General features: G+C 47.3%; 1 protein-coding gene and 1 pseudogene across 1 annotated transcript; both read right to left on the bottom strand.

Annotated features, from left to right (window-relative positions):
- Positions 1-8,674: 8,674 nt before the first annotated feature.
- LOC102917319 (hyccin pseudogene) lies at positions 8,675-10,260 on the bottom strand (annotated as a pseudogene).
- A 1,745-nt stretch (positions 10,261-12,005) lies between these two features.
- On the bottom strand, positions 12,006-12,629 carry LOC143272411 (uncharacterized). Its single transcript, XM_076567013.1, has one exon. It carries the CDS (start codon positions 12,627-12,629, stop codon positions 12,006-12,008), a length of 624 nt encoding a protein of 207 aa, XP_076423128.1.
- Positions 12,630-18,566: the final 5,937 nt, after the last annotated feature.

Genomic DNA, 18,566 nt, shown 5'->3' with positions numbered 1-18,566 from the left:
CTACACAAACACCACACACACACATAGACACCACACACACTGCACACATGCACACTACACAAATACCACACACACACACACACACACAAAGAGATGAGGAAGTCAGAGATAGACCTCAGATGTCATTCCTCGGGTGCCAACCTACCTGTTTTTCCTGACAGGATTTCTCACTAGAAGTGGAGATAACCAATTAGGCTAGACTGACTGGCCAGTGAGCCTCAGAGACCTCTAGTCTTTGCTTCCTCACTGCTGTGATTGACACATGCCACTGTACCCAGATTTTCACATGGGGGCTGGGGATTGATGCTTAGATGAAAAGCCCTTACTGACCGAGCCATTTCCACAGCCCATGTTGTTGGGTTTGTTTGTTTGTGTGACTAGTATACCTTTGTTGTACAAAGCAATGGGGTTCGCATGACATTTTAATTAAAGATATCAGCCACTTGGACTATGGTGGCCCCCACTACCCTCCCTGACTCCCCCCACTTTCACACCTGTCAAGTCCCATTCATCTCCTCAAACAGTGGGACTCCAGCCAGCTGGGCAGCCAGGCCTTGCCCTGCAGCCTATGGACACAGCTGCAGGCTCAGGCAGGGGCTGCATTCTCTAGTGCATGCTGGGAGTCATTCTCTGCATTGTTCCCTACTGGAAAATTCAAGTTCTCTGTCTTCCCAGAGGTGGGGGCTACATCTCCAGCTGAAAGATGGCCAGCTGCAAGGCTGCAGTTTAAACACCCTAAATCATGATGCCAGAGCACTCCCAAACCTGACAGAGTCTGTTACTGAAGTCATGGCACCATTTGAACCAGGATTTTATGGGCAGATCTCTCCAGATTGCCAAAGCCTACACAATCTCCAGGACATGGTGTTGAGATCTGGCTATTCCCTGATCTAAGTTACTCTATATTGTGTAAACAGTGGCTTTCAGGCTATGCCTTGCCCTGGGTGACTCCATTTCACAAAGTGAAATTTGGCTCCATTGTGAGGGCAAATATAGAGTCAGGATGATTCTACACTTCCCCGTGCAAGTAGACACCATTCCCTATCCCGGACCAGCCATGAAGCACAGACTGACAACCTAGTTCTAAATGTCACAAGGGGCCATGCCACAAACTCAGCAAAGCAAACTGGGACCATGTGAGCACAGGGGCACAGCAAGAATATTTTCAGGAAAGCTGGGGTCAAGAACTTACTGAACACTCCAGACCGACAACAGGGTGCAATACTCTCATCTGGAATCCATAAAGATGAAGACACCTAACATGTCGATGGCAGCAGCTCACCCACCTGTAATCTGACCACTCGGCATCAAGGAACCAAAAGAGAACTCCCAACTGTTTCAGGAGCTTCAGCTCAGCTTACCCCCACTGCTGACACAGCCTACTTAAATAGTCACCTCTCCATGCACCCATCTCTCCATCCACCCACCTATCCATTCATCTATCCATCCACCCATCTACCCCCAACCCATCCATCCATCTATCCATCCATCTAACTATCCCCAAACCATCCATCCATCTATGCACCCATCTACCTGTCCATCCACCTATTCACTTATTCACCCACCCTTTCATCTATCCACCCATCTATCCATTCAAATGCAGTTTTCCATCTAATCACTGCAACTCCACTCCACTTTGAGTTTTGGTGTGTCCTCCCCAACAGAGTTTCTTATCTGATCACCTCCATCCCCCTGCTCCCCATCTCTATCAATTCTCTGCTTCTGCCTTCAGTTAGGCCTCTCTGAACTCCTTGAATTCTGTGGTGGCCTTTTAGCTCTTTATTGTCAGTCTGTAGTAGCCTGAATATTTAATATATAAAGCAATTAATTACCATGTGAAGTATAATGTATGATCTGAGAATTGATACTGGTATTAAACACCATATTTGCAGATATGTGTGTAAGCCTTTGTCCTTCTTGTAGATGGTGTAGTGTTTGTGGGGATATCACTCAATCCTCTTGGTTTTGATTTTTATTTTGTTTTGTTTTGTAATACTATTTTTTGAGGCAGAGTCTTGAAATGTCTTAGTAGTTAAGATAGGAATAACTTTGGCAATAGTAAGGTATTGTGGGAAATTGAAACCACTTGGCAGATTATAGCCAATGAAACCAATGTACCTTGTGTACTTATTGTATTTAACCCACAGCAACACCGTGGAGTCCATCTCTGTTTTGGAAATGCTCACAACAGACACCTCTGGGTGTCTTGTAAGCCACTGCCAAGGGACAGTCTCCCACTGACAAAGGACAATTCTGGTTTTGTGTGGGAACAGCAGGATGCTACCATGTTTTCCTCCCCTTTTTTTTCTTTTTTATTGAATCATAAGAATGTGTGCTGTGTACCACTTGAAACCCAACCATGCATGAACCACTGTGTTAGAGGTTCAGAGAAAATCTGGGGCTTTGTTCCCATCCAGCTCTCACAAACCCCACATACCTCCCACCCCCTACTCCAACTGCAGGCCACTTTTGCAATGGCCACAACAGGCAGCTGCTTGCTGTCTGTTAAGGAGGGGGAGGAGGGGGAAAAAGGAGGAGGAGGAAGGGGGAGAGGAGGGGGAGAAGGGGATGAGGAGGAGAAGGGGAGGGGGAGGAGAAGGGGGAGGAGGAGGAGGAGAAGGGTGAAGAGAAGGAGGAGAAGGGAAGAAAAGGAGGGGAGGAGGAAGAGAAGGGGATGAGAACAGAGAGGAGTAAGGAAGGGGAAGGAGAAGAGGAGGGAAGAGGAGGAGAAGAAGGGAGAGAAAAACAGCTTGAAAAACCCAGACTCCATGTTATTTCCATTTCAAAAAACTATTTTCCCAAGAGAAAAGACCTCATCAGTGCTCACTAGCATAGCCCATTTTAACAAAGATGCCTGAGACATGGTTCCCATGAGGAGTGAGCATCACTAGACCATAACCAGAAATATTGTCTTCCCTCAGCATCCACAGGGGAATGGTCCCTAGAGTACCTGAACTTCAGAACGTTGAATATTCTGTTCCTTAGGCTGAGATGGTACGTGTATGAATTTTTTTCTATCTTATAATTTGACTCTACTCTACTTTAGAAGTGGGGTCTTAGTTGCAGCACTCAGGAGAGTGCCCCCTGCACCTCACCTGGGCAACAACAGTAGAGCTGGTCCTGATGGTGGAGGTGTGGGGGAGCCAACCCTGAGGAACATAAAAGCAGGACTGACTCTGCCCCTTGCTCATGCTACAAGGGGTGAACTAGCCAGGACAATGCAGGAGAGCTCCCCCTGGTGGTGAAGACAAGGGAGAGCTGGCAGGCTGAGCAACCCTGCAACTACCCAGGCCTAGAACCAGGGTTATGTGTTGGCCCACCCCAACATTCACCCAATCTATTATCTCCTGGAGCATGTGAAGGAGCCGGTCCTGAAAACCCAAAGCTGCAGGATCTCCGTGACACAGGGCAACAACAGGATATCCAAGAGGAGTCCCAGTGAGGACCCAGCATCAACAGTGTAGCAGAGACCAGAGGCCTCGAACCTCGAACCAGACTGATGACTCTTTGCAATGAACACTTGCAAGTCACTATATATGGATAAAAGGGTTTACTGTGTGACTCACTGTGACACACTACAGCTTCCATGACAAGACTGATTTTTTTTTCTTTTTTCTTTTCTCTTAAATTTTATTTTATTTTGGGAGGGGGTTGTAAGAGCAGAGGGTGGATACAAAGGGATTAGGAAATGAATGGGATGCAGATGCATGATGTGAGAGACACAAAGAATAAACAAAGAGAAGGTTAAAAAAAGAAGTGGGGTCTTGCTTTGGGATTATAGTGGGTACGGATGCACTCCCATGCTCAAAGTGAACTTTAACCCATGCCTGACCTCTGGAAACCCAGCAGTGTCAGCACCATTGATCAGCTGCTATTCTATATTGCCAAGAGCACAACTTCAAGTCCAAGTCATGGACACATAAGGGGAACAGGTGCAAGACACTTGACCTGGTCACCTATTCTGAAACCTACCCCTGTAGATGTAACCAACCGTCTTATTAAATAAGAAACACAGAAACAATGTAAAAGAGAAAGCCGAGAAGTCAGAGCTCAGAGCTAAAATCTCACCCTTCTTCCTGCTGTCCCAGCTTCGCGAAAAGAGACCTACTTCCTGTCGGTTCGTTTTTTTATAGTATGTTGTTCTGCCTTCTCATTGGTTGTAAACCCAAACACATGACTGCCTCGTCACTGTCTGAATGTACAGCCCCCTAGGTCTTAAAGGCATATGTCTCCAATGCTGACTATATCCCTGAACACACAGAGATCTTATGGGATTAAAGGCGTGTGCCACCACCGCCACACTCTTGCTATGGCTCTAATAGCTCTGACCCTGAACACACAGATATCTATGGGATTAAAGGCGTGTGCCACCACCGCCCGGCTCTTGCTATGGCTCTAATAGCTCTGACCCCCGGACAACTTTATTTATTAACATACAATCAAAATAATAATTCAGTACAATTAGATTACCACCACATACCCCTTACTTTAAGAAAGCTATAACATGTGATTTAAGGTTCTCAGAATGGAAAGAAGAAATGCCTGGGTGAGGTTCTACCAGGCTGAGCAAACAATTCAAACTCCTGTGGCTGTGGAGAGCTGGGGTTTTGTAGAAGAGGGGGGTCTTAGGCTCTTCAGCAGCCATTCATTGCAAACCTCCATTTCTGAACTAAAAAACTTAACATTCTTATGACCATGAGGTAAAATCCTTCAGAATACACAAATAGACTCTGATCTCCCCAAAGCTGAGGATGCCCCCAGGTAACACCTGAGGCCTACAGCAGAGGTGCCCTGCTTGGCTATAACTATTCTATCTGATGTTTCTACCAAAGAATTTGGGAAGTGTTATGGCTTATGGTTTTCTTCAGAACATGGAATTTGGGGTAACACAAATCTGTGTTCTGGATCATGGTCATTCATGCTTGGCTCCAGTATAAACTTGTGTTTATGCACTGGCAAAAATGATTATTTTGAACACAGGAAATGTTATCAGCACACACACACTGAATGTCCATCACACACATACACACACACACACACACACACACAAAACACATTTTATTATGACTTAAAATTATTTGAACATTTTGAAGTAGAGTTCAAAGATCATCATCTTGGTATGACTGATATATTTATACTGTTTTAAACTCCTTGTAGCATCTACAAAATGTAACAGTTTGAGGGGAGGACCTGGAGATGAGGCATCCAAAGATACAGCTGAACCTCTACTTATGTCTGAATGGAGAAGAAAATAGAGTTCCGAGTGCCCACAGGGGACACAGCCACACCAGGCTGCCCAGCAGGCAGCCGGCGAAGCTGTTGCATCCACTCCCTGGCATGTGTGTGTGGAGGGCTTGAGGTCAACCCTGAATGTTGTTCTTCCTGTGTTTATTTTGTTTTTGAGGCAGGGTCTCTCACTGACCGAGAACCTATGGCTAGGCTCCCAGGCGAGCAAGCAGGTCAGAGAGGCAGGATTCCTTATCGCTGCCTTCCTGGGGCTAATGTTATCAGTGCACACCATAGCACCCAACATTTTCACTTGAATTCTTGGGAATGAACTTGGGTTCTCTTGCTTGTAAGGCAGCCTCTTTATGAGTAAAGCCGTCTCCCCAGCCATGCATATACCTTTAAAATCATCCTATCAGTGTAAGCACAGGCAGACTGGGGCTTGGATTATGATAAGTTTGAGACCTTTCTAGTCTACATATCAGGTTCCAGGATAGCCAGTGCTACATAGTGAGAGAAAAAAAAAAAAAACCAGACAGCCGGGGGGGGGGGGGGGTGGGGGGGGGTGGGGGGGGGTGGGGGTGGGGGGTGGTGGTGGTGGTGGTGGTGGTGGTGGTGGTGGTGGTGGTGGTGGTGGTGGTGGTGGCACATGCCTTTAATCCCAGCACTTGGGAGGCAGAGGCAGGCAGATCTCTGTGAGTTCGAGGCCAGCCTGGTCTACAAAGAAAGTTCCAGGAAAGGTGCAAAGCTACACAGAGAAACCCTGTCTCGAAAAACAAAACAAAACAAAACAAAACAAAAACCAAACAGACAACAAATGCATGGTTGGTTTTCATCAGGTCTTTGTTTGGTTTCAGAACAAGGTTACTTTTTACATGGGCATGTGATGTGGTTTGGTCCTATCCTCTCCATCATTTCTTTTTTTTTTTCCACAAAGATGAATGCATCACTAGGGGCCTTGCTAAAATGCCAGTTTTCATTTACTAGGTCTGCCCCTAAAATTGTGAAGTTTTATTAAAATACCAGGCAATACCAATGGTTTTTGTATCACATGAGTAGCAAATGTCTTCAACAATATCAAAATGAGGTTTCATTATGGTAGCTGAACATTATCCTGATCTCTCATTTATGCCAGATAATGTTTCTTTGAACTTATTCTATGCTGAGGCAAGCACCTCAACTTGCCTAATGACAATCTTTTCAATTTCTTCTTAATGTTATCAATACTGCTAGTAACTAGGTGTAAGAAAAATTCTTTGTTAAAGAATTACAAAAAGACAACAGGAAATTCACAGTGACATTTTACAAACATTTTCAACTCTACACAAGATTACTACTGAATCATTCCACTATTAATTTTACTGTCTACTTACAAACTTGAGGACAGTTTAAGCCAACAGTTCATTCTATTACTGAAACTAAAGTGGTATACTCATTTATGCTAAGAAGCACAGGTCTTGGATAATTAGGCTTAACCTGGTAGGGAAGCATGTAAAACTGTGTCTCAGCTGTAAATGTTTCACACTCTACAACATGTGCAGTTTTGTCCTCTATATGAGCTGGACCCATGCAGGTTCAAAAGGGAAACACACGCATGTTCTTGTGATCCCAGCTAGGGACCATGAATAAGGAGACCTTGATGGACCGAGAGTCAATGAAACCAATGAAACCAATAAGTGGTCAGCTTCCCAGGTCTTTCCCACTGCCCTTGCTTCCTCTCACTCCAATCTCTACTCGAACACACCAGCCTCAGAGCTGCTTCACCAACCACAGACCACCGCAGACACCGAGCTCTTGAGTCCACAGAATTCACAGAGGTCACAAAGTTCACAGAGTTCTCGAGAGCTACATTTGGTTAGCTTCTGCCTTATCACCTTCCTTAGCACAGGCGTTTGATTGGCAGGATGGGTGTGTAACTGAATTATTCTTTCTACATAACAAGAACACTTAAAGCTCACAAACAAGAAGCACATTCTTCTTTTCTTATGTTAAATTTAACAAGACAAACACAAGCAATCCTAAGTTAAAAATGCACAAGTGTCCTTTGTCCATATTCACTAGCTTCGTTTTCTTTTATCACATTCTGTAGATGAAAAATGATCTAATTTCCTTCATGTGTAGACAATTCACTATTAAACGCTTGATACTGGTGTCTTGGGAGCTGTGTTGCCAGATTTACAGTGGTTTCCAGGAAGTCTTCTGGGATGCGAGCTCTGAACTCCAAAATACAAACTAACCAGGGCTTCCAAAGTCGAGCAGCAGAGTCAAGCAGCTTTATGGCTGGTTACACTTTAGAAACCGGAAGGGCCTTTCACGGTGGAATCCAGATCAAACACTTGACAACGTTGCCTACCAGCAATTTCAGTTCGCTGTTTAACGTTCTAAGGACACCAACAGCAATCCCCCCACCTTCCCTTCGCAACTGTCCTGCCCACCACTCAGTGTGTGAGGCACCTGTCCTCACTTAAGGGAGGAGACTGCTCGCAGAGCTCACGTGGCACTTGGCGTCCCCAGTGCTCCAGGGCTCCGTCCCGTCACACGCCTGTTTGTCACCGTGGCTTCATGGACTCGCTCCTCTGTCCAGGCTCTACAGCCGCGTCCTCTCACACACAGACTCTCATGACTTCTCAGGGCAAATACTCAGACGCTAAAATATGAGGTATTAAAAACGACCTTACCGAGGATGGAACCAACTCAGACGACTGCAAAAACGGATCGTCACACTGACAATCTTAGAGCACCAGTAACAAACAACAGGAAGGAGGAAGAAAAGAATAGAGAACTCAATCAAGGGGCGAAGGGTACCCAAGAAATAACAAGCCCATATCTCAGCTTACTGCAAACTAGACATTGTTCCCTTCATAGTCCAAGGAGCCTTCAGAAGTCAAGACACAGGCCAGGAGCAGGCATGAAGGACTCGGGACTTTCATACAGGAGCAAAGCCATATTCGGGCTTCCCTGCTTATCGGAGAGAAGGAAGTTACAAGTTAGTCTGCAGACAGCGTGATGCTAATACTGGGCGGTCCGACCGCCTGGTGCTTCATCGCAAGCTCAGTCCTTTCTGACACGTAAGTAAGCTTTTCTTCTTGGAGACTACAAGCAGAAAATCTATGGGCATCTGCCCCAGCAACACAGCCAACGGCAGGAGAGGGGCTGCGTGGGCCTGGGTCGCCACTGACCTGTTCAAAGGATTTACTAAACACAGTGGCTGCAGTCTTGGCCAAGCCTTGGCTGCTGGGCTTGGGCAGGGACCGGCTGGAGGTCAAGGTCAGTCTCTTCAGAGAGAGAAGCTCGAGGTTCTCGCTCTGGGCTCTCTGGGTTTGTTTGCCAGCAAAGTGGTCTCTGCAAGACTCCCCTGCCGTTTCTCTCTCTCTTGCTCCCGCTCTGCTTCCTCCTGACCGTCTCTGGTTCTTCCCTACACTTGTCTTGTTACTACAGTTGTGACTACTGTTTGATAGACCCGACTGGCTGGTGCTAGACGCAGCCCTGGAATAAAATCCCTCGTCAACTTCAGTTATGTCCGTCAGTTCTTCTTGACCTGTTAATTCTGTGTCTCCTTGGGGTGTGGCTATAAAGTGCTCTGCTAAAACTGCACTCTGCCAGCTGTGGCCATTCCATCTTCCATCATTTTTCTTACCGATTTCTGCCTCCTGAGCTCAGGCAAGCCTTTGCTCTCACTTCTAGGGTCTGTGGCTGTCTCCTGCATGCCCTGAATATGCTGGGCATCAATGTCTCCTAGCGCTCTGCCTTTTTCCCCATTCCCGGGTCTCTCTCCGGACACATTTATGACACTAATCTCAGGAATGACAAGGATGCCCACTTCAGTAGCATCATTATTGCTGTCAGGTTGCTCATGTCTTTTCCACCTGTGACCTCTAATTGACATGCTGGTAACTGCATTTCTTGATATTCTAGAGGAAGTTGGTGTGATTTCAACTTGAATACACACCTTGTACCTTCCTTACTAGATTTCATGGCACCATGAGGCAATGAAGCCTTTATTGCATTAGCAACCAACAGTGGCCCTGGATATAATTCTAGCTGGGCTCTGTATATAATATCATTCAATGCTTTCTGAGCTAGATCCCATTCACCATTGTATAAGGCAAAATAGACTCCTGTTAGCATCTGCACCATGAATCCGGATGAAATTGGTATCCTGCTACTTACACCTTTGTATTTTCTTACATGTTGTCGAGGATAGCCACAGACACAGATTCTTGAACAAATCTGACACAGTGATTGAAGAGAAACACTGGGCATATAGGTTAAGGCAGCATTGTAACACAACAAAAGGAATGTCAACACTTCAAACCTGTTCTGTGCTGTAAGCATTTCCCTTTGAGGATGGGGCCCACTGTACACAACTTTGGATAAGCCATGCTGGGATAGCGCACTCTCAGTCAGAGCCATAGACCCAATGCTGGAAGGTTCATGATATACAGATGGTTTGGATAAAGATGGAATTGTAAAACTCAATACTTTACTATGTCCCTGTTTGTCAACTATTTCCAGGTTGTAAACCCCTAGAAGAAGGGCCTCGATGCAGCCACTGCTGTGCACATTTCTGCTGGCTGACACGGCGAGGTAGCACCAGACCAGCTCCGGGAGGAACTGCAGGGTGAACCGCAGCAGCTGCTCCTCCCAGCTGCGGTAGAACTCAAAGAGCTGGTGACACACAGGCTCTAGCAACTCACTTTGTGGCTCCTGGATAACTTTGTAGAGAGATGAAACTAAAGAACTCTTGTCTTTCAAATTTGTGGCATAATTTGGCAAAGATGTTTCTGGGAGTGTCTTAAATTCTGACAGCCATTCTTCCACAACCCCTATCTCTGAGGTGAACATCTTTCCACATTTGTTCTGAACCTTCAACCAGAGCAGCCCTGGGACCCACCGCGGCCTCGCCTCGCGACCACCACGGCGACCACAGCCACCGGGTGACTGCGCTCCGCCAGCAGCCGCGCCACCTGCCCCTCTCCTCCTAGCAGCACCGGTCCGGGCAGCCATCTTCCCTCCTGTCTCTGACTGACAATCCAGCCCCGACAGCCTCCACTCTCCATCATTTCTTAATCCCCTCCCCTTTGCACTTCTGCAAACTCCACCATCCCCTTTCACATTCATCTCCATTTTTTAAAAGCAAACACATATTTGTAATGATATAATTATAAATAAAATCTTTTATATAATTGTTTATGAAAGCACCATTATTTTTTTTATTTGTTTGCAGTGCTGGGGAAGAAGCCACAGCCTTGGTCTACCAGGCAAGGGCTCTACTACTGAGCTACACTCTATGCTCCCTGCCCTAAACCCCATTCATCTGCCTGTAGGTCTTGTTTCCTGCCATCTAATTACATTGGCTTATTAGTTCAAGTAAACTGTTTGAATCTCATACATAAAAACACATTGTTTATGATCTGTAGCATTTTTTCTACCCAATATTAGCTTTTCTTGCCTTATTGAAGTGGTCACCATCACATGACATCCTCCTCTGTGTGCCTGTCTGTGCCCTTAGTTTCCTTCTGAGTGGTAGATCCCACTCAGTATTTGACAGGATTGTCTCTTGTAAAAATCTAGTCTGATCAAGATCCTCCATGGAGGACCAAGCTGTTGAGCTTCATTAGGTGACCTCAAGGATGACTTGTCATTTGTCTTAGTTGGGGTTTCTATTGCTTGGACAAAATACCATGATCGAAAAGCAAGTTGTGAGGAGAGGGTTTATTTGCCTTACATTGGCAGATCATAGTCCATCATTGGAGGAAGTCCAAACAGGAACTCAAATAGGGCAGGATCCTAGAGGCAGAAGCTGATGCAGAGGCCATGGAGGAGAGCTGATTACTGGCTTCTTCCCCATGGCTTGCTCAGCCTGTTTTCTTATAGAAACCAGGACCACCAGCCCAGGGATGGTACCACATTCTATTGGCTGGGCCCTCCCTCATTGATTACTATCTGAGAAAATGCCTTACGGCTGGATCTCACGGAGGCGTTTCCTCAACTGAGGCTTTTCCTCTCTGATGACTCTACTTTGTGTCACATTGACACAAAACTAGCCTGTGCATCATGCCTATCCAGTATGCATAGAAGACTTGTTACACCAGTCTTCCTGGAGTGTCTTGGGATAAAACTCAACAACTGCAATCCCTCTAAGTAAGGCTTTCTCCAGACACCAGGCTTCTGAGATACCATGTGCCAGAGGAGCACTGCTTGCCCATACATCGACCCCTCCATCACATGATCCCAACTACCGGTTCCTTCCCACACCAGTCACTGCACCTGTCTTCAATGCTGCCCACCCACATTCAATGGACAACTAAACTCTAATTGGCTTTATACCTAGCGCACAACAGAGGGGAGGTATAGCACAGAAAACCATGAGGTCAGTTCTAAGGGGCAAACTAAATGGGTTGGGTGTGGGTGAAGGGAATGAGAGGAGGAAAAGAAGAAGGCAGGAGACTGAGTTTGTGCTGTGTACACTTTATTTAGGACTCCAGAACCAGGACCTGATCCACAGGAAGCCAGGATGTTCAAGACTGGTCAATCTGGGTGAAAGGGCAGCTGTCAGATTAGACTTACAAAGAGGGTCAGACAAGGAAATAACCTACCAGAGAAGAGGTGAGGATAGAGCCAGGAGTGGAGTCCAGTAGAAGGAATCCTGGACTCGTCTCCATGATGCAAACATCTTTGGCGGCAGTAGTGTGAAAAGTATTGAGCTTCAGAACAAAGCAACTAGACAGCCAGGGTACCTGAACCAGCTCTGCCACCTGATGTCAGAGGCCAGAGTCTCAGATCTTACACTGGCAGCACACAGGGGCACAGCAGCTGGACTGACAGCAGCAGGGCTTGCAGCAGCTGCACTCACAGCAGCAGGGTTTGCAGCAGCTGGACTGACAGCAGCAGGGCTTGCAGCAGCTGGACTGACAGCAACAGGGCTTGCAGCAGCTGGACTGGCAGCAGCAGGGCTTGCAGCAGCTGCACTCACAGCAGCAGGGCTTGCAGCAGCTGGACTGACAGCAACAAGGCTTGCAGCAGCTGGACTGGCAGCAGCAGGGCTTGCAACAGCTGGACTGACAGCAGCAGGGCTTGCAACAGCTGGACTGACAGCAGCAGGGCTTACAACAACCACAGGAGCCACAGCCTCCCTTGCAGCCCCCACAGGAACCACAGCCTCCCTTGCAGCCTCCACAGGAGCCACAGCCTCCCTTGCAGCCTCCACAGGAACCACAGCCTCCCTTGCAGCCTCCACAGGAACCACAGCCCCCACAGGAACCACAGCCTCCACAGCTGGAGCAGGAACAGGCAGGCACACAGCAGCACACAGGTTTGCAGCAGCACACAGGCTTGCAGCAGCTGGAGCCACAGCCTCCACAGCTGGAGCCACAGCCTCCTGAACAGCCACAGCAGCTCATGGTTCTGGTGTTTGGTTGAGGATGCAGTAGTTTAGAGGAGCAGATAGAGGGAAGTGTGCAGGTGTGGAGTCTCCTGAGTCTGGGCCCTTTATATCCCTGCCAGGGTCAAGTGTGAGGTTGCACGTGGTCACTTCCTGGTTCCTGTCTGTGTCATAGTCTAGGACTCTCTTCTGCATGGTGTTGTCTATTACCTCTGCTTTCCTTGTGCCTTTCCCAAACAGACGGCCATGTCCCCCAAAGAATGTTCCTCCTCAGTAAACATTAACAAGAGTCCAGGAGGTGTCCCCTTTCTTTGGGGCTGTAGCAAAGCACAGAGAACAGGAATGAATGACTCAGGTACATTGGACTTGCAGGTTTACTTGAGCACAGCTTCTGTATTGTTCTTCCCAAGGCCACTTTTTAACATTTTCTGTAAAGACAGAGTTTCTCTATAGGTAGCTCAGGTTGGCCATGCTCCCATTTTGTAGCTCAGGCTGACCTGGAACTACAGCTCTCCTCTCTGCCTCATGCCTTCTAGTGCTGGTATTACAGGTGTGCTCCACATGTCTGGCCCAGCATTGCCTTCTAATGCTATGTTTCTTGCTGAAGCAGAACCAGAGCACTGTGGTCCTGGCCTTTAGAAGTCCAACCTAGGGACTGATTTTTCAGATCTGGGGCCTTGGCTCAGCTCTGATGTATGCTGGGCTCCTTTCTGCTCAAGACATCATGGGAAGCTGTGAGTGTAGACTAAAAAACACCATCAAAAGACTTGACCCCAGAGCTCAGCTCCACTCCACATAGTGAGTATTTCTATTTAGAAAGACACATTCTAGACCTTTCAGACTATTGCCCAGTGGTAGACAGGTGTAGGGAAGACACCAGCTGTCCAAGGACACTTTAATGCAATTTCCTGTAGATATGTCTAGAGTCCTGCCTGGGGTCTGGGCAGGGGAAGATGCTCCATGCTGTTCCCCCAGAGGCCACAGGGTGGCACTGTGAGAGGCCGGCTGTCCTGCAGCCTCACACTCTCCAGAGGTTCCTCCAGCTGAAGGGTCCTCTTGCTGCCTTTCCCATTCCACCTTCCTCACTTCCTGTCTTGTTTGAGAAGTAGTAGCTGCATCTGGAAGCAGGTGCAAAGATGCCAAAGAAAACTCTGGGCAGCCGAAGCACATCCAGAAGCAGCCAGCCCATCCAGGTCCTCATCCAATCCCTGCAGCCTTTCTTCATTATCTACTCAGATCCAAGTGCTTGAATAATTTACCAAGTTCAGTCAGAGCTCCTCTAACTGTACTTGGCCAGGCTCTCTCTGGGCTTAGAGGGGACCTCACTCCCACAGGCCCTTGTTCTTCACACTCCATTTAATGTCTTTAGGATTTTAGCTCTAACAGTAAAGGGGGAAATAATAAGCCATCCCCACTGAACCATTAACATGGAACAACACACCAGGACTCTCCTGTTTTGATAGTTGCCATCCCTAAATGGGTTTTGAGCCCTGTCCTCCAGTGTGCTTATATGATGTAGGCATGCTTCTATCTAAGTGTCCATTATTTATTGTCAGTATACAAATTTGATCATTTTAGGCTTAAAATACTAGTGTATTTTAGCATCCTGGTTTTGTTGGGGTGTGGGGGCATGTCCTGCAGATTAAACTCCTTCAGAAAGGAGTTTAAAGAGCTCTAAAGACAACAGACTAAATCTGGGCATGGTGGTGCACCCCTGAGACAGGAGGATTGCCACAAGTTCCAAGCATGGCTATAGAGCAAGATCATGGCAAAAAGTTTAAACATACAGCTACAACTGTTTAAAAAGCAATTTGATAAAACCAGAAGCAACTTTTATTAGTGGACTTGAAAACTTGAAGAAATGGACATATTTTTGGAAAAGTATGAAATTGTCAAATTCATAGGAAATAATTTTGAAAAGCTGGACAAACCAACAAAACCTTGAAAGGCACTGAAATGATCCTCGATTTAAGTCCAAACACCCAAGAAGTGCAGCATTTGTGGAATGGGAGAAAGACTTGATGTTGTCTCTTTACAGCTCAAAGGAAGGGGGCTGAGTATCACCTAGATACTTGTCAGTGTTTACTGGGGAGCATTATTTCCTGGGAGATGTGGCAGTCTGTCAGGAAAAGGCACAAGGATATAGAGGTAATAAGTAGCACCATGCAGAAGACAGTCCTAGACTATGACACAAACAGGAACCAGGAAGTGACCACGTGCAACCTCACACTTTATCCTGGGCAGGGATATAAAGGGCCCAGGAGCAGGAGGCTCCACACCTGCACACTTCCCTCTATCTGCTCCTCTAAACTACTGCATCCTCAACCAAACACCAGAACCATGAGCTGCTGTGGCTGTTCAGGAGGCTGTGGCTCCAGCTGTGGAGGCTGTGGCTCCAGCTGTGGAGGCTGTGGCTCCAGCTGTGGAGGCTGTGGCTCCAGCTGTGGAGGCTGTGGTTCCTGTGGGGGCTGTGGCTCCAGCTGTGGAGGTTGTAGCTCCTGCTGCTGCAAGCCTGTGTGCTGCTGCAAGCCTGTGTGCTGCTGTGTGCCTGTCTGTTCCTGCTCCAGCTGTGGGAGCTGCAAGCCCTGCTGCTGTCAATCAAGTTGCTGCAAGCCCTGCTGCTCTTCAGGCTGCGGGTCTTCCTGCTGTCAATCCAGCTGCTGCAAACCCTGCTGCTGCCAGTCCAGCTGCTGCAAACCCTGCTGCTGCCAGTCCAGCTGCTGCAAACCCTGCTGCTGTCAGTCCAGCTGTTGCAAGCCCTGCTGCTGTCAGTCCAGCTGCTGCAAACCCTGCTGCTGTCAGTCCTGCTGCTGCAAGCCCTGCTGCTCTTCAGACTGTGGGTCTTCCTGTTGCCAGTCTAGCTGCTGCAAGCCTTGCTGCTGCCAGTCCAGCTGCTGCAAACCCTGCTGCTGTCAGTCCAGCTGCTGCAAGCCCTGCTGCTCTCAGTCCAGCTGCTGCTGTAAGCCCTGCTGCTCTTCAGGCTGTGGGTCTTCCTGCTGTTAGTCCAGCTGCCAAAGCCATCATGCTATGTCCCCATGTCCTGCCAGTGCAAGATCTGAAGCTCTCATCTTGACATTGTCTTTCTGAATGAGCTTCTTCAGCTGTGTCCTTCAGTTTATCACTGGGTCTCAGACTATGATGCATGTTCCCTTAGTACCCCTGCTTCCCACAGGACCAAATCAATATTGGCTTCCAGTTCCCAAGAAGAGGTCATCTTCTTATCAACTGTCTCTTAACAAATTCTTTTCTGGAGTCATACTACCTACAGTGTCCTCACCATAGCCTGCCCACTTAGCCATCTGAGCTCACGAGACCATTCCTGCCATGGCTTTTTATCTTAGCAGGAGTCAACACTTGGTGTTGCCACAAAAAGGTGAGTATAAAGACTTTCTTGGACTAGTATGCAGAGAAACAACCTCTGCTTTCTCTCAAACTGAGTAACACAAACCAATAAAAAGTATCACATGGACCAACTGTAACCATGCCTCATTCATTCTGACAGTTGCTCATCACTCCATGGTTTCCACATTGTCTTGTTTTGTGTGGGATTCCACCAGCATGATGGTGGTGCTGAAGGCAGTTAGGGTCTCTCCTGCCTCCCATCTCCTTCTACCTCTCTCTTCTCCCTCTCTTGGGACCCTGCTCCATTCATGCCTTACTAGATTTGGTAGGAGAGAAACCAGACTGCTAGGCCAAAAGAGGCTCTGAAGCTGTGACAGGTCCTGGCCGGGTCAGACCCACTCCTCCGACAACTCCCTTTGGAAGGCTCTGACTTTCTCAGCAGACATTTAAGTGGCCTGAGGATCTCTGAGAGCACCCACATGCCTAGCCTCACCAAGCTCTTCTCTCTGGATATTTTCTTCTAGCTTCCAGCAGGTGGCATTCTTTCCTAACATGGAGCTGTCTGTAAAGAAGACCTAACTGTCATGTCCTTCAGCAGAGGAGGGCTGTACACCCAGCCTGCCCTCTAAAAGCTCTCCAAAGCCCCCTGAGCTAGGAGAAGTGGAGACATTCATTCACGAGCAGCCTGTGTCCTATGTAAAGGGGAGCCCCAAAAGCAAAGGTCTGGTCCTGCTCTTCAGGACCTGTGTAGGGGTGGCAGTGAAAATGGCGTCACTCCAGCACCGCAAACACGTGACCAGGTTGATAAAGGGAACTAGGAACTGGGGATGCTTGGCGGAGAGAGCAAAGCTCTACTTCTTGAATCGGGCACTTCAGTAGGAAAACTAGATGTGTTTTTCTTTAATTTAATAGATTATTATTTAGCAATATATACATGTGCACACACACATACACACACACATTTCAGGAGAAGGTTTCTCCTTTCTCTTGGATTCTGGGATTCAAACTCAGGTTGTCAGGCTTACATGGAAAACACTTTTACCCATGGGGACATCTTGATAGTCTTACTTCTTTCTTTAAAATATTGTATCTAAGCTGGACATGGAGACTCACACCTACAATCCAACACTCGGGAGGCTGAGGATTCTCAAGTGTCATAGTTTGCTTCAGCTGTCAACTTGACACAAACCTTAAGTCACTTGGGAAGAAGGAACCTTCACTGAAGAATTGCCCAGATCAGATTGCCCTGTGGGAATATTTGGGGCATTTTCTTGATTAATGACTTATTTGGAAAAGCCCAGGCCACTGTGGGCACTGCCCCCCTGGGAAGATGGTTTTGCATTGTATGAAAAAGCAAATAGAACAAGCCATGGGGAGCAACCCAGTAAGCAGTGCTCCTCCATGGCCTCTGCTTCAGCTCCTTCTCCAAACTCCTGCTCTGACTTCCCTTCCTTCCTACCAAATTCGCTTTTGGTCATGGTGTTCATCACAGCCTGAGGCCAAATAAGACACACTGTTGTGTAACCTCCCAGAGAGCAGGGGGTGCTGCTCTGGATGGCATAATTGGGTCCATGTGGGTTGACCCAGAAACCTCATTACAGGAATTGTGGCCTTAGTTTATTGGCTGGGTGGTGAGTGAGGTGGGAGGTTTTAGCCTCTTACCTCTGGGGTGAAGTTGGGAAAACACACTGTCCCCTTCATGCTGGCTGCTGTAGCAGCAGTTAGTGAAGAAGTGGGATACATGAACTAAAGGGAGTATCTCACATGCAGAAGAAAAGATGTAGAAAATGAATGGAAATTTAGGAAAACTACATAGTCTCCTAAATTAAATTAAAGATAAAATGAACGCAATTTACTTTATTTTGTTTTAATGTGTGTGAATAAATCGTTTCTATTGCTATGATGAAACACCATGACCAAAACAACTTGGAGAGGAAGGGATTTGTGTGGCTTACACTTCCATATCACTGTTCATCACTGAAGGACAGGAACTCAAGCAGGGAGGAACCTGGAGGCAGGAGCTGATGCAGAGACTATGGAGGGTGCTGCTTACTGGATTGCTCCCCATGTTTTGCTGGGCTTCTTTCTTCTACAGCACGGGACCACCTGCCCACACCACAGGCCCCCTAATGGACTGGGGCCTCTTCCAATATCAAAAGAAAATGCTATACAGGCTTGCTTACAACCGCACCATATGGAGGCATTCTCTTAATTGAGGTTTCCTCCTCTCCGATGACATTAGCTTGTATTAAGTTGATGTAAAACTAGCCAATACAACGTGTGAACACATGTGTGGAGACCAGAGAGCAACTTCAGGTCTCACTATCAGGACCTTTGTCCACTTCTATTGAGGCAGGGTCTCTCATGAGAATGAGGCTTGCTGACTAGACTAGGCTGGCTGGCCAGTGATCCCCAGAGACTTTGCTATCTCTGTCTTCCTTGAGATGAGACACTACCTGGCATTTCACATGGTTCCTGGGGATGAATCAGGGGTCTTTGTACTTGCAAAGTGCATGGCAAGTGCTTTTTCAAAGGAGCTGTCCTGCCAGATCTTAACAACCCCATTTTAAATGTGCATCTCCATGCTGCACAAGGTTAAGCAACACACACACAC

The sequence above is a fragment of the Peromyscus maniculatus genome, chromosome 1 (genome assembly GCF_049852395.1).
Source record: "Peromyscus maniculatus bairdii isolate BWxNUB_F1_BW_parent chromosome 1, HU_Pman_BW_mat_3.1, whole genome shotgun sequence".
Taxonomy (NCBI): domain Eukaryota; kingdom Metazoa; phylum Chordata; class Mammalia; order Rodentia; family Cricetidae; genus Peromyscus; species Peromyscus maniculatus.
The sequence above is the reverse complement of the archived record's forward strand: the minus strand, read 5'-3'. Positions and strand labels throughout refer to the sequence as shown.